Source organism: Dromiciops gliroides, chromosome 1 (genome assembly GCF_019393635.1).
Source record: "Dromiciops gliroides isolate mDroGli1 chromosome 1, mDroGli1.pri, whole genome shotgun sequence".
In the NCBI taxonomy this organism is placed as follows: domain Eukaryota; kingdom Metazoa; phylum Chordata; class Mammalia; order Microbiotheria; family Microbiotheriidae; genus Dromiciops; species Dromiciops gliroides.
In genome coordinates, this window is record NC_057861.1 from 671,381,202 (window position 1) to 671,398,232 (window position 17,031).

The 17,031-nt window shown below is 41.6% G+C and overlaps 1 protein-coding gene across 2 annotated transcripts in view; it reads right to left on the reverse strand.

Moving 5' to 3' along the window:
- The window catches only part of LOC122736425 (zinc finger protein 420-like), a 28,694-nt gene extending 11,967 nt beyond the window's left edge, over nt 1-16,727 (reverse strand). Inside the window, exons 1-3 of one of the 2 annotated variants that reach the window (XM_043978629.1) lie at nt 16,584-16,727; nt 12,135-12,291; nt 7,806-8,320 (exon numbers count right to left, since the gene is read on the reverse strand). In XM_043978629.1, coding sequence (XP_043834564.1) covers nt 7,806-8,210 — 405 coding nt within the window. In that variant the 5' untranslated portion in view covers nt 8,211-8,320; nt 12,135-12,291; nt 16,584-16,727. Of the gene's footprint in view, nt 1-7,805; nt 8,321-11,820; nt 11,955-12,134; nt 12,292-16,583 lie in introns of those variants that run through there. The other variant, XM_043978628.1, reaches the window with a different exon arrangement.
- Nucleotides 16,728-17,031: the final 304 nt, after the last annotated feature.

The window sequence follows — 17,031 nt, forward strand, 5'->3', positions numbered from 1 at the left end:
TCAGAAAGGGAATTAGGTTGGCACAAGAAGAACAAAAACTTGCAAAAGCATCAAACCCCTTAAAAATTAGAACGGACCAAATAGAAGCCAATGACTCCATGTAGACAAGAAAAAATAAAGCCAAAAGATCAAAAAAAGAAGAAAATTTAAGGTATCTCACAACAAAAACAACTGACCTAGAAAACAAATTAGGGAGAAAAAAAATTTAAGAATAATTGGATTACCTGAAAGCCATGACCAAAAAGAACTTATACATTATAATTATACATTATAATTCACAAAATCTTGAGAAAGCTGTCCAGATCCCTTAGAATCAGAGGGCAAATTGGAAATAGAAAGATTCTACTGATTACTTCAAGAAAAACTTCAAAATGAAAACTTCCGGGGCAGCTGGGTGGCACAGTGGATGGAGCGCCGGCCCTGGATTCAGAAGGACCTGAGTTCAGATCCGACCTCGGACACTTGACGCTTACTGGCTGTGTGACTCTGGGCAAGTCACTTATCCCCAATTGCCCAGCAAAAAAAAAAAAAAAAAAGAACAAAACGAAAACTTCCAGAAATATTATAGCCAAAGCCAGACCTTCCATCACATTACAGAAAAAATACTGAAAGCAGAAAGAAAGAATTCAAGTAATGAAGAGCTACAGCTAAGATCACATAGAACAGTGTCTCCTATGAATGCTGACATCATCAAGGGTTACAGACCCTAATTAGACAGACGACCTGGGAGTGGTTCTCTTATGTCTTGATGGTCTTAAAAGAAGAATGGAAACTGGAGAGCAATTTGGAACTATGCCCAAAGGGCTATAAAACTGTGCATACCCTTAGACACAGCAATACCACTATTAGGTCTTCATCCCCAGAAGATCATAAAAAAGGGAAATGGATCTACAAAAATATTTTATAGCTGCTCTTTTTGTGGTGGCAAAGAATTGGAAATTGAAGGGATGCCCATCAATTGGGGAATGGCTAAACAAGTTGTGGTACATGAATGTGATTCAATACTATTGTGCTGTAAGAAATGATAAGCAGGCAGATTTCAGAAAAACCTGGAAAGACTTATATGAACTGGTGCTGAGTGAAATGAGCAGAACCAGGAGAACACTGTGCGATGATCAACTGTGATAGACTTAGCTCTTCTCAGCAGTGCAATGATCCGAGATAATTCCAAAGGACTCATGATGGAAAATGCTCTCCACATCCAGAAAAAAGAACTGTGGAATCTGGATGCAGATTGAGCCATAGTGTTTCTACTTTTTTTGTTTCCTTTTGTTCTGATTCTTCTTTCACAACATGACTAATACAGTAATATGTTTGGTGTGACTGTACACATATAACCTATATCAGACTGCTTTCTGTCTTGGGGAGGGGGGAGGGAAGGGTGGGAGGGAGAAAAATTTCAAACTAGAAATCTTATAAAAACAAATGTTGAAAACTATCTCTACATATAACTAGAGAATAATAAAATGCTTTTATGATATACATACACACACATATATATATATGTATATATTCATACATATAAAAAAAGAAGAATATAAAGAAAAAAGTAATACCCTAGAGGGGAAAGGAAGGTTAGGAAAAATTGCTTCATATAATCAGAGTAATAATTGCTAGGTAAATGTCAGCTATTAATTACTATTACTGGGGAAAAGTCAAAGATGCTTCCAAAATCTGGAGGCCAACTAACTTTAAGAACAATGCTACCGGGGCAGCTAGGTGGCGCAGTGGATAAAGCACCAGCCCTGGATTCAGGAGGACCTGAGTTCAAATCCAGCCTCAGACATTTAACACTTACTAGCTGTGTGACCCTGGGCAAGTCACTTAACCCCAATTGCCTCACCAAAAAAAAAAAAAAAAAAAAGAACAATGCTACCACTGATGGAAATAAAGGTGACAGCAGAAGCTGAGAGGCGGACTGAAATTCCTGAGAGAGAAAGTATCAAGAGGGAAAGAGAAGCACAGTATTTGAAAATGCAGAAAGAAAAGTAAACACTAACAAAGAAGGAACTATACCATTGGTTTTGACAACTGGATGGGAAACTGCCCTTTCAGTCAGGAATACCTGGGCTCAAATCCTACCTCTGACATTTATAAGCTATGTGGATCAGGACCCATGTAAACTTTTCCATGGTCTAAGGCAGAGGTTCCCTAACTTTCTTGGTTTGAGGTACCCTTAGTGACCTCAGTAATTTTTTCAGTGTCTCTAGGCCAAAATAAATACCCCCAAATTCTGTTTATTGAGTAGTTTGGTCAAAAATTTAAAATATCTTGCTGGGCCTGTTACACCTTATAAGTTTGTTTCCTGCAGAGGTTGGGAACTTTAAATCTAGGAAGCTCTCTAAGTTGCAGAGAAGGAGCCAACCTGCATGGATAGAAGGAAGCCTGTAGTTTACCTGTAGTTCCCTTTACCAATGAAAACATAAATCTAGTCCCCAACCCTATTGAGCCACCATTGTCACAGTGAGAATTATAACGTTCATACTAATCAATATGATATATGTAATGACTATACTAACTACTTGGGTTTGTTGGAGCTACCACATTTTTTAGGAGATTGACTCTAAAGCTAAAATGATCAGATCCCCTGACATGCTAGAAACTCTGGAGCTTGTAACTGCCAAGTGAACTGAGCCAGGTGCCTCGCTCCTGTTTCTGCTACCCCTGCTTCTGTGCCCTGCTAAACAATCACAAGGCTCAGAGACCTCTTAATGACCAGGAGACTGATCACACATGACTCATCAATCCTGTATTGTGACTGGTGGACATGAAAACTGCCTATGAAAAACCCAAGAGTTCCAGATTTTTTATGCTTAAAAACCCAATCCCTTCCATGAGCAAACAAGGCCCCTTTCTCAGGAAGGAGGACTTCACTTGCAAGCTGTTTTCCTCACTTAGAAATTAAATCATTGATTGTTTGATTCCTGACTCACTTGTCTCTGGCCTACTCTGTTCAGCTTCAGTCATATCTAGGTTAGAGGCCAGCCTTGTCCAGTTGACATTATGCTGTGGCTATTAGGCAGAAGTTCCAAACCTGTTTTTTCAACATTTCATTGTGTTTCAATATGATTGGTTTGCTATTACAATCCTATGTATTTTGCGTTTAAAAACATTATTCTACTAATGCATTGTTGGTGGAGCTGTGAACTGATCCAACCATTCTGGAGAGCAATTTGGAACTATGCCCAAAGGGCTATGGGACTGTTCATACCCTTTGACCCAGAGGTACCACTGCTGGGTCTGTATCCCAAAGAGATCATAGAGGAGGGAAAAGGACCCACATATACAAAAATATTTATAGCAGCTCTCTTTGTGGTGGCAAAGAATTGGGAATCGAGGGAATGCCCATCCATAGGGGAATGGCTAAACAAGTTGTGGTATATGAATGTAATGGAATACTATTGTGCTGGAGGAGTTCAGAGAAACCTGGAAGGATGTATATGAACTGATGCTGACTGAGAGCAACAGAACCAGGAGAACATTGTACACAGTAACAGCAGCACTGTTTGATAAACAATGGTGATAGACTTGGCTCTTCTCAGCAGTGCAAAGATCAAAAACAATTTCATAGAACTTATGATAGAAAATGTTCTCAACATCTAAAAAAAAAGAACTGTGGATTATGAATGCAAATTGAACTATATTGTTTCTACTTTTGGAACTTTTTTATTCCCTTCTTTTTTGAAGTTTTTCCATTTTGTTCTGATTCTTCTGTCACAACATGACTAATGCAGAAATATGTTTAGTGTGATTGTACATATATAAACAATATCGGATTGCCTTCTGTCTTGGGGAGGAAGGAGGGAAGGGAGGGTGGGAGAAAAATTTGGAACTAAAAATCCTATGAAAACAAATATTGAAAACTATCCTTACATGTAACTGGAAAATGGTAAAATACTTTTATTAAAAAATTTTTAAAAATTATTCCAAGAAGGGGTCCATAGGCTTCACTAGATTGTCAAAGGAGTTAGCTCTGTTCTAAGATATTAAGGAACTGGGAGTTAAAGAAATGGATTTATAGACCACCCATTAAATAAGTTTTTGAGTAAAAAGAGAAACAAGACAGGAGCTAGAGGGGAAAGCAAGGGATCAACATTTTCAAACAAGTAGTAGAGATACAGGCATGTCTGAAGGGAGGTATTGTCCACCATAATTAAGTCATTATGACAAAGCTGATACACTGTGCATATTAGTTACTAGGGTTTCGTTTTTTCTTTTTATTTCTTTTCTTTTCTTTTTGGAGTGAGGGAAGGAGAAGGAAAGGGGGGAAATAAATGCTTGATACATTTTTAAAAATAACTTTTAAATTAAAAAAATATAAGGGAATAGATAAAAACCTATTAAAATCACAAACAATATAGAAAATGAATGCCAACCTGGAGGACACAAAATTCCCCAAGGGAGTCAAATTTGCAACTAAACAAGGCAAGTTTAAGACAAAGGAATGTCCAAATTCACTAAAATCCTAAGGAGTGGGTGGGAGTCTCAACTGTTGCTACTAAATTGGAAAGTGTTTCTCTCTCCAGCTCTATGTGTCTATTCTTCCAAGCAAGCTCCCTCAGAGAGAAGAGCCATCACCAGAAGGTCTACAGAGGATGAATTTTTTTGGTCACAGCAGTTCTTAAAGGATGACAAGATCATGGATTTTGAGCTAGAAAGGATCTTATAAGTCATCAAGTCTAACCCCTCACTTTACAGATGAGGAAACTGAAGATCAAAATTCATATAACTAGTAAGAAATTGAGGCAGGGTTCCAACACAGATTTTCCTGTCTTCAAGTCCAGTAGGCAAACAAACTAGTTTCTCTTGGATCTCAGACTGTTTTTGCATGACTGGCAGGCTAAAAATGATTTTTATATTTTTAAATGGTTGGAGAAAAAAACTAATTTACATGAAAAGTATGTGAAATTCAAATTTCAGTCTCCATGAACAAAGTATTGAAACGCATTAGTTTATTTGCTAACATACTGTCTATGGCTATTTTTCAACTACAATGGCGGTTTCAACAGAGACTGGGAGTGCTATAAACTGAAGTAATCAATCCCAGATTTGAAAATGAATTCAAGCTAAAATGACAAGGCATGAAAGACTTTTACTGCAGTCGAGTCAAGGTGAAGTCAATTCTACAACAACTAATACTGCTTGAATCACGAGTAATGTCAAGCTGTTTTATATACTTCCAGTACTGTCAAAATTTAAAACAAGAAGCAAGATCGCCATTTATTCCCACATAAATTTGCAGTGGCATATTTTCAGCTCCAGCAGTGGTTTTTGGACCTCGATTACTAGAGGAAAAGAAATTTCCATATTTCAAAATCAATTTAATTGTGCAATTAAGAAGTTTCCACCTAACCTTCAATTAGAAGTGATTAACCTCCAACCTAATAACTTGATAAATGGTGAAATTCAAGAGTAGAATCTAACAGAATTCTGTAAATGCCTTCCAATGCTCAAGGACAGTACCTATCTGTGAAGACCTTTTCAAAGATGAAAATATGTAAAATATCATTATAGAGCAGCATTAACAGATGAATATTTGCAATGGATTTTGATAAGCAACACTAACTTGGAACCCCAATTAAGTAAACTGTAATCTCTCCCCAAAAAGTCCACTTTTTACATTAGTAGACCAATACTACCCCCCCAAAAAATTGTGTAATTATTATATTTTTAATTTCATCAATAAAAAAATTAGTTAAAATTTGTTATATAAGTATATATGTAATATTTTCAATTTTTCCTCTTGGCCTACAAGATACAAAATATTGACTATCTGACCTAGAAAACAAATTAAGGATGAATAATTTAAGAATCATTTAACTTCATGAAAGCCATGATTTAGAAACAAAACAAAACCCTGAGGGGCAGCTAGATGGCGCAGTGGATAAAGCACCGGCCCTGGATTCAGGAGTACCTGAGTTCAAATCCGGCCTCAGACACTTAACACTTACTAGCTGTGTGACCTTGGGCAAGTCACTTAACCCCAATTGCCTCACCAAAACAAAACAAAACAAACAAAAAAACAAAACCCTGGACACTATTACACTATTTCAAGGAATCATAAATGAAAACTGCCCTGATCTAGCAGAACTACAGGGCAAAGTACAGATAGAAAAAAATCCATGAACCACATTCTAAAAGAAAATTCAAAAGGAAATCACAGAAATGTCATGGTAAAAATCCAGAGCTTCCCAGTCAAAGAAAAAATACTGCCAGAAAGAAGCAGTTCAAGTGCCAACAGACCACATTCAGGATCACACATCTTTTATAAACAAGAAAAGATTTAAAAACAAAATGTTCCATAAGGCAAAAGACACAAGCTTACAAACAAGAATAACATACCCCGGGGACAGCTAGGTAGCACGGTGGATAAAGCATTGGTCCTGGATTCAGGAGGACCTGAGTTCAAATCCAGCCTCAGACACTTGACACTTACTAGCTGTGTGATCCTGGGCAAGTCACTTAACCCTCACTGCCCCACCCAAAAAATAAAAATAAATAAAAAAGATTAACCTAGAAGGGTAGAGTTTATTTGAGCAACTGGAAGGGGCTGTATAATGATGTAATTCTAAAATTGTATTAGGATAAGAAGAAACAAATATCCCTTTCAGAACTTGAATGTCTTCAAGGATACTTAGTTAAAAACAAAACAAAAAAAAGACCAAGGACCTAGGAATGGATTAGCTCTTTTCTGAGGGTCTGAAGGGAGAAGAAAGAAGTAAGGATTAAAAGAAAACACTAATGTAGAAAAGAAAAAAGGGCAGAACTTACTATTTCTCATAATCAGGGCACATGATAATAATAACTAACATTCATATATGGCTTCAAGCATTGCAAAGCACTTTAAAACTATCTCATTTATCCTCACAACAACCCTAGAAGGTACGTGTCATTTTAAACTCCATTTTACAGATGAAGAAACTGAGGCAAAATGCTATAAGAAGTGCTATAAGAAACAATATGTGCATGGAGAAGTTCAGAAAGACAATTGAATTGACTTGAACAGAAGTGAGCAGAAAATAAAAGTGGCAAAATTACAAAGAACAAGACTGACCTCAAAGAAGAGTGAGAAGATATCACAATGGGCATTAGGAAAGGAGGAACAGAGAATAGAGGCCCCAGGCCATTTCCTACCCGGTAGATGAGGGAGAGCAAAGATTTACAGGGAAAACTAAGGTCTGGGAATGGAAATCCACAGCTTAGGACAGTGAGCACCTTATTTAGGATAACAAATGTGGGGTAATTTTCTCAAAGATCTTCATGGAGCTCTGCTTTCCCCAAGCAAAGTGAGCGCCTGCGTGATGAACTGAAACCAAAGACAACAGATAAGACTTTTGTGTTGCACTCTGCATTTTACACAATGCTTTCCTCACAGCCTGAGTATTCTCCTCATTCCACATATGAGAAGACTGAGGTTCAAGAGAGGTGTCATGATATGTTTAAGATCCCAAGACTAAGGGCAGCTAGGTGGCTCAGTAGATAAAGCACTGACCCTGGATTCAGGAGGACCTGAATTCAAATCTGGTCTCAGACACTTGACACTAGCTGTGTAACCCTGGGCAAGTCACTTAACCCCCAATGCCCCACAAAAATAAAAATAAAAAATAAAAAAGATCCCAAGACTATCAAGTGGGGGTACTGGGACTAAAAACCAAGTCTCTGACTCTGAAGTCCAAATGCTCTCTCCACCAAGCTTCGTTGCTGCTAATGCTATTTGAGGTTGGCAACTGCCAAGACCTGAGGGCTCAGACCCTGCCTGCCAAGGACGACTCCCCCCCCCCCCCACCTTTCTGATCCCTTCTCACCTCCCTTTCTGGTTCATCGAAGTGATTCTCGATGTCTTTCACAAGGGCCACCGCCTCCTTCCCACTTTCCGGGTGATGCAGCAGAACCCAGGCCCGAATGTGCCCTGGGAGGATGGTCAGGAACTGTTCTAGCACAAGGCGCTCCAGAATCTCTTCCTTTGTGTGGATGTCCGGCCTCAGCCACCATCGGGAAAGCTCCTGGAGTCGGACCAAGGCCTCTTGGGGCCCAGAAGTATCTTGGTAGCGCAGCTGTCTAAAGAGCTGTCGGAAGAGTTCCTGCCCAGGACTGATGTTTCTCTGCAGGTGGGATTTCTGTCCCCAGCTATCATGTTTGTTCTTCACCATCAGATGCTTCCTGGAACCCAGGGGTGTCTTGAACAGAGCCTTCCCTCCTTTGCCAATCATGCTCACTCACAAAGGATGTCTTTCTCCCAAAGGAAGTCAACCCCTCTTTCAGCTCAAGGTTCCCAGAGCTTTCCCTTCAGCCTTCCTTAGGACTGGATCAACAATGTCACCTACAGAGACGTGAAAAGTCAGTGAACACAAAAAGCTGATCAAAAAGAACTCAGGCACAGGGCATCGCAGGTGAAAAGACAATATTCCAGACAATTCCCTGCTCCCATTCTTCTCCACCACACATCCCCACCCATTAGAAGCCTTTCCCAAACAGGGACACATCATTCTAGACAGGAGATAATTCTTTTTCTAGACAATCAAAATGGAACAGTGAGAAAAACAATGGGTCAAGAAAGTCAAAAAGACCTGGGTTCAAATCCCTTGTCTTCCTCAACCCCCCCCCCCATTCACCACCCACGTAAACTTAAACAAATCATCTCACCTCTACACACTTCAGTTTCCTCATTTGGAAAATAAGGAGGTAACCTCAATGAACTCCATTTCCAATTCTAATCTATGATCAAATCTTATAACAAATTCTGGCTTTTAGTTATTGAACAGCTTCAATTTAATTTTTGACAACTAGACCTTTCTAGGTATATTTATTGCAAACACACTCCCAGAACTTCAGAAGAAAAAAAAAGTTTTTGTTTTTTTTAAAAATACAAATATAAACCAATTCAACAAATATTTTAAAATATCTTTTACATGACAAGGCTCTCTTCTTGGTGGTGAGAGGGGAAAAAGGGTTGAAAACATCATAGCTCCTACCCTCAAAAAACATGTACTTTTTTGAAAGGGAAGGCTTACAAACAGAAGTAAAATCTTGACCTTCTATCCTGAATTACCATCCTCTATCTCTTCTACCCTCTGTCTCTAACTTCCTTGAAAAGGCCACCTACACAGCTGTCTCCACTTTCCTCTCGGTCTTAACCCTTTATAATCTGGCTTCTGACTATATCATTCCAAGAAACTGCTCTCTCCAAATTTACCAATGAACTCTTGCCAAATCCAATGGCCTTGTCTCAGTCCTCATTCTCCTTGACCTCTGACATTGTCGATCACTCTCTCTTCCTTGATCCTGTAACATTGGCCTCCTGGCTGTACCATGAACAAGACACTCCATCTCTCAGCTCCAGGAATTCTCTCCGGTGATCCTCCATGCTTACAACGCCCTTCTTCCTCGACTTTAGACTACCAACCTCCCTTGGGCTTCCTTTAAGTCCCAACTAAAATTCTATCTTCTACTTAATTCCAGTGCCTTCCTTCTGTTATCTTCTATATATCCTGTATATAGCTTGCTTTGTTGTTTTCATGTTGTCTCCCCCATGAGACTGTAACCTTCTTTTTTTTTTGAGACTGTAACCTTCTTGAAGGCAGGGACTGTCTTTTGTATCTGCAAAGCTTAGCACAGTCCTTGACACAAATAGTCGATTAACAAATGTTTACTGATTGACTGGAATAAGGAATTTTGGAGAGCTTTCTAGTTATCTAAGTTCTTGAAACCAAGCTTTCACCATTTAGTTTGTAATAACAACCCTGAAAAATCAACCATGCAAAACTGGTGGATCATCTGCCATTTTGAATTAATCATAAATGTGTTTCTTCTATCCCAAATCAGCTCATTAGCCAGGCCTACCAGAGATTACCCAAAAGCCTTCTAGATCCAACCATGATAATGAACCAAGATCTTGGAAAGAGTACAGAGAAGGTCAGAATCACAGCTGGAAGAGATGCTGGAGATCATCTAATGTAAACTTGAATTTTACAAATGAGGAAACTGAGGCCCAGAAATCTAAAGTGACTTGCCCGAGGTAAAACAGCTTGAAAATGGCAGACAAGTCTCAAACTTGGGTATTTTGACTCCAAATCCAGTGCTCCTACAAAGACCCCATACCACCCTGGCTAAAGAAACAAATGATGCAATTCAACAAACATTTATCAAGGGCCTACCATGAGGAAGGCATGGAAAATTCTAAATCTGAATTAGCTGCTTAATCAAATGTAAATGTACCAGTTTATAGCGTATATGCCAAACAACCTAATCTGAAATACCACAAAACATAAAAAAATTTTCCTAAGATTTCTCCTTTTAGCTTCAAATCTCACTAAAATCTGCCTGCTCCTCATCTATGATATGGCTCTCCTAGATATACAAAATATAAATCAGTTTCCGTAACTGCCTTGGACTTCACTTCAAAAGATTTCCTCCAATTACACAACTATTTATGATAAAATCTATAAAAAAAAAAAGCTATTAGCAAAGAATAATGTGGCCTTTTGTGTACCAAAGCAATAACAGAACAGTCCTTTCTTAGGTAATTTATGTTTTCAGATTTATTGAGTTCAGATGATTCTGATTCTTTACTGTCTCGCCACTATTCTACTTCTCTGTTTATTAATACCAAATTGTCTCCCTAGTATTCAAGACAGTGCTCTGCATATAGTAAGTACTTAATAAATGCTTTTTCATTCTTTCAAGTAGTTTTGACGATTACTGCTTTATAATACAGAGTGAGGTCTAGATATTACCTTTTTGCTACCTTTCTTCATTATATTTGCCATGATGTTCTATGTCCTTTGTTTCTCCAAACTGTTATTATCTAACTCAATAAAGTATTCCCTTGATAGTTTGATTGGCATAGCACTAAATCTGTATGTATTTTTTTTATCATATTGGCAAAGCCCAGACATGAGCACTGAATATTTCTCCAGCTAATTTATGTCATTCTTTATTTCTTTTTCTTCTTCTTCTTTTTTTGGAGACTAGATCTTACTCTCATCCAGACTGGAAGTGCAGCAGCCACTCAGGGGCCCAATTTCATTTTTCAGACCTGGGCTAAATAAATAGCCCCTTCTTATGCAGCCTGGTGACTCTCCCCCCCCCCCCCCCCCCGTTCCCCACCCCCACCCCCATACTGTTATTGGGACTTAATGTCAACACCTGATCCCCTTCTGCAGCCCTGAAGCTGAGAATTCCTGAGCTCTAACAGACAGCCTCCAGTAGCAAGGGTTATAGAAGTGCTCCACCATGCTCATATCTGATGACATTTGTCAAGTACGGAACAACTAAAATATTTTTTTGTTTGTTTAAAAAGAATGGAAGAATGTGAGTGCAAAGACTACTTCAACTTTGTCTTGGTACGGCCAAAGGCCTAGCGCATGGAAGGTGTTTAATACGTGCACACTGAATTAAACCGGTCCTCCGAATTCTGAGGCTTTCTTTATGCCTTGGATATACTGGGGCGGGGGGCGGCGGAAGCATTCTTGACCTTCCAAATTTATGGCCTTCTCCACCGGGCTCCCTCGGTCTACTTTCCTTTCCATTCATCCAAACCCCGGGGGAGGGAGGGAAAAGGGAGGGGCAAGTCGAAGGAGAGGAGGGGGAAAGAGGAAGAGAAGTGAAAGGGGAAGAGAGGTGTGAACGGAAAGTGAGAGGGGAAAGGAGAGGCGAAGTAAGGAGCGCGGATGAAAGGGAGACGGGGAGGGAAAGTGAGAAGGGGGAAAGGGGAAAAGGCGTGGGGGGTGGGGAGACGAAGAGCTCCTCCTCACCCCACCCCGGGTCCAGGCCCCACGGCCACCGCGCGCCTCCCCACCCCCCCCACCCCCCCGCACTCACCACGGGGCCCAGACGCCCAAGGACTAGGGTCGGAGACACTCGGTCATCGAAGCTGGGGCGACCGAGAGAAAGCAAACAGCAGGAAGCGGCGGGCAAGGCGCAGAGACAGGACCCGGCAAGCTAGGACCTCGGGCCGCTCCCCTCCTCTTCCGCGTCGGAGCTTGAGGGAAGCCCAAGCAGGGGCGGGGGGGTGGGGGGGCGGAGGAGGAAGAGTAGGGAAGGGTGGGGCGGGACGGGGCGGGGCTGGGAGGGGTTGGGGAGGCCCTCGTAAGAGTCCGACACCCGCCACTGGCGGGGACTCAAACGTCACTTACTGTTGTTTTTGTTACTGTAACCACCGACGCCTCCCCCTTCTTTTGGGAAATCCTCTTCCTGAGTAGCAGAAATTTTCGTAGTAAGCTTGGTTGATTGTACAACTTTTTGCTTGTGTGCTAAAAGCTGCTTATACACTTCTAAAGTTTCGTATCAAAACTGTAAAAAAAAAAGATAAATAAAAGAAAAAAGTCTAATTAGTTGTCTTTTTTAACTTCCACAAAACTTCGTATTGCCGACACTCTGAAAACAATGCTAGTGCTTTCTCCAATTGCTTATCTCCAATGTATCATCCTATGTGTATGATTTTTGGCCATCTGTAAAACGAGCTGGAGAAGGTAATGGCCAAACACTCCAGCGTCCTTTGCCAAGAAAACCCCAAATGGGGTCGCGAAGAGAGGGACAGTACTGAATGGACCGAATACCGCCACCACGTCTTTTTTGGACCTAGTTGTTTTCATGTTTGTTGGATCTGCTCTGATAAATTTTGAAGAACACTTGAAGATCAAGAGATCTCCCTAATAAGTCCACAGTATAAAACACAGTTTTTGTTCTTGTTTTTTCCACCTTATAAACAGGAGTGATGCAGCCTCAAATAGAAGTGCTGCTAAGGTCCTTCACCTGGATGCCAGTGTAGCCACTATCAGCAGAAAACTTACAGGTCACAGGCTTGCGGACATCCAGAATGCAATCAAAGGTGCTGAGAGCAACAGTCGCCCGGTAAATATCGAATTGAGATTCAGTTAGCTGTAAAACTTATCTCTACAGTATCTAATGCTGCAATAAATCTCGCTAGAATATGCCTGAATTTTACTTTTGGTTTTAGGTCCACATTTTACGCGGGGGTTGGGGGAGTAATGATTACCACATAAATAAAACTTCATAAATATTCATTGAGAGAGCATTAGTTGTTAAGTGCTTTGGAATGGGTGGCAGACTGCTCACCTTTTCCACCCTTGCAATTAGCCTCATGCAGCTGGAATACCTCTGTCTCTGGCTTTTCTGGAAAATGCACTTCTGCAGGAAGTCCTTCCAACCCCACCCCCCCACCTCCCACCCCCCAGTCCAGCTACTAGTGCTTTCCTTTCTGCTAGTACCTCTATCCCAGAAACCAGGAAGAGCTCTGACAAATGAGTTTTCTGCTTCTTTTTAACAGCGAGGTCACTTTCCAGCCGATGTAATGGTGGGAAATGGGGTACGGGTTGGGGTTCTTGGGAATTCCTCTTTAAAGAATTACACCCTCTCGCACACAAAAGTAGTTAGAATAAGGTGGTAGTTTATTTAGGAGCAAGGGAAGGGAAGGGGGGGGGAGGGAAACCATGAAAGAAATCCTTAGACTTTCATGGGGAGATTGGCATAAAGCACATGGCTCAGAGGTACCAAATCTCCTCAAACAGGAGACTGGAAAGTAGTGGCCTGATGGGGGTGGACCATCTGCCTGTGGAAAGTTCCTTTAGTGAAGGTGGACCATCCCCCACTGGTGGTAGCTGGGGGAATTGGGTGAGGGGTGGCTACAGATCCCTCTTCAGAACGCAAAGGCCGAAGCCACACCCAAATTTATCTCCCCAGGGTAAGGGAGACTAGAATGAAGGGTAGGATTCCGAAGCTAGCTCAGTCCGATTTGGTTCAGTTTATCTGTCCTCTGGTTTAGTTTCTCAAGGAGAAGCTTCCTTAATGTGCTCCAGAGAACTTCTGGGGTGCTCTGCACCCCATGACACCAACAACCAACCATGCAATCTACTTCCAATTTCCAGTTTCCCTTTAGGAATCACTTTCCTCATGTAGAATGTAAGCTCCTTGAGGGCAGAGACTATTTTCCTTGTCTTTGTATCCACAGTGCTTGACATGTAATGTGTCTACTAAATTATTTTTATCTCTGAGGTGGGAGTTCTTTTTCTTTCTTTCTTTCTTTCTTTCTTTCTTTTTGGCTGGGCAATGAGGGTTAAGTGATTTTCCCAGGGTCGCACAGCTGGTGTCAAGTGTCTGAGGCTGGATTTGAACTCAGGTCCTCCTGAATCCAGGGCCAGTGCTTTTATCCACTGTACCATCTAACTGCCCCCTCAAGGTGAGAGTTCTTAAGCTGGAATTCTAGAATAGATTTCAAGGGACACACACGTAAACTGCAGTTGGGGCTTGAGGAGTATGGAGTTGTTTGAGTAGAAAAGCACTACCTACTTCCTCTACTTTGTTTTCTGGGGAAAGTGACTATTCTCTTAGGCATTAACTTCCACTCCTCCCCAAAGAGAGGGAAAGGGGAAGAATGTAATCCTTTTAACAATTTCTGAAGAGAACAAAGAGGCAAAGAATTGCCTCAGGCCACTGGCTCCACCGGAGGATTTCTACTTCCCGACTGCACTCATTCAGTGTCAAAGGCTCTTTTTAGTCCCAATTCATTGAATCTTATCTCTCCTTTGGGGAAGCCTAAATAATACATATCAAGAAAAACTTTCTAGGATTTCTCTTGATCTCACAGATGATAAATCGAGTCAATTAGAAAAATAATCTCGTGTGTAACCCTCCATTGTTTCTCTCAGTCAACTTCCTATAAGCAAATGAAATATGCAAAGATTATTAGTGTATTAGGCTAACCACAGTGTTATCTTAATCTTGGCTTTTAGAGACTGTTATGGCGGAAATAGTTGGGGGCTGGAGTAGGGGTTCTTAGGAATTCCTCTTTAAAGAATGACACCCTCTTGCACACAAATCCAATTAAAATGAAATAATAGTTTATTTAGGGGCTAAGGAAGGAAAAGCAAGAGAGAAATCCTTAGACTTCTCATGGGGAGAAGGCATGGCACAGAAGCATGGCTCTGAGATACCTATCTCCCGGAGCAGGAGACAAGCAGATACTCTTATAGAGGACCGATGGTGGTCCCATGAGGTGATCATCTCACTGTGGAAAGTTCCCTTATTGGGGGAGGAGTGTTATGGGCCTAGCACCCCAGACGTTTTCTGGGGTACATCAAAGAACCTTCTCCTTGAGAAACTAAACCAAAGGACAGACACACCTAAAGAGATAAGTGGCACTGGATCGGGACTGAGCTAGCTCCATGACCACCACCCTTCATTGCAGTCTCCCCCACCCCTGGGGAGATAAGATCAGGTGTGGCTGCTGCCTTTGTGACCTGAGGAGCAGAGAGATGGCTTGAGAGATCCTGCAGCCATCCCTCACCCAACTCTCCCAGCCACCACCAGTGGAGGATGGTCCTCCCTCAATAAGGGAACTATCTGAAGTCAGATGATCAGTCCCATCAGTGCTCTATAAAAGTATATGCTTGTCTCCTGCTCGAGGAGATAGGTATCTCAGAGGCATGTTTCTGTGCCATGCCTTTCCCCCATGAGAAGTCCAAAGATTTCTATGAGGGGAAAAACAATCCTCTTCTCAATAATTCTCAGGAACTCAGCAGATATAACAAAGGCTCTTTTATTTCTTCTAGTGAAAAGGAGGCACCCTAGTGTGCAGCTAGTGAGTGCAAAGAAAGGGAGCTCACAGGCCCTGTTTTATACCCTAGTCCCTAACACAAATGGACCCTCCCCTTTTTCATCATTGGTCCGATTACTCAAGGGTTACAATCTACGCCCCAAAACTAGCTAATATGAACACAGCATTCCCACCCCTCTTCCTTGTATGGGTATAACTCAGGAGTGGACCTTATTGAGACTAGGATTCCTCGGACCAAGTGATTTTGTTAGCCTGAGAGGGAGGAGGGGAATCTGAGACCTTTGTCCTACAAACAGGTCAGGAGGAGTATGATTGACTGTTATATCCTCACTGAGAGGAGACAACTACCTATTTTCTCACAATTTCTCTCTTGGTTTCCCTTCCCTAGCCCCTAAATAAACTATTATCTTATTCTATTGGATTTGTGTGCAAGAGGGTGTGATTCTTTAAAGAGGAATTCCTAAGGACCCCAACCTCTGCCCCAAACCCCTAACCCTACTCCAAACCCCCCACCTATTCTCCCCATAACAAGGACCATCCCCCACTGGTGGTGGCTGGGGGAAGTTGGGTGAGGGACAACTCTGGATGCCATCTCTGTCCTCCTCATGCCACAAAGGCAGCAGCCACACCTAATCTTATCTCCCCAGGGTGGGGGAGACTGGAATGAAGGGTAGTGGTCCTGGAGCTAACTCAGTCCCCATTCCAGTACCACTTATCTCTTTAGATGTGTCTGTCCTTTGGTTTAGTTTCTCAAGAAAGTTCTTTGATTTACCCCAGAAAACTTCTGAGGTACCCAGGGGCCCATAACAGAAACTAAATAAAGATTAGTACAAAATAGACTATACAGAAACAGAGGAACTTTGAAATTGATGCATGCTCTCCCTAGAAGGAGAGGGAAAAGGAGTGTCACCATTGTAATTCAAAGCAAAGATCGCTACATTCTGTCTTCTGTGGTCCCAGGTGGCCCTGAATTGTTCAGCTTCAGTCAGTCCTTCCCCGAACATCTTACCCGGGTTGGAGACAATGGCAACAGCCATTCCAACAGTCCTCCATTATCTCTTCACCTCAGTCAAACTTCAGAGAGACTTAACATTCTCTTCCTGGTGGTCTCCAAAGTTGAAGTCACTTGTGCACAGAGGCAGTGGCAGGGACTGGATGCAGCTTTCTTGCTTCAATGAATGACCTGTGATGGGAAATCCATTGTGGAAGGGCAGTGAGCTAGCCAAGCTTAAACCCTTGGGCTTCTCCTGAGATTTCAGTTCTTCCCTTCCTTCCGGTTACAGCTATCACTGGTCCTGGGATCAGAGCATGGGGCAATGCTATGGATCTGTCACAGCCTTGCAGAGATCCAAGAGGACTTGAAATAAGGAATGAGAGCATTTCAGGAATGGGAAATGGTCTGTGGTATTTGGAATATTATGTATGGGAGACACAGGACGGCTGTAGTGCCAAGCAGA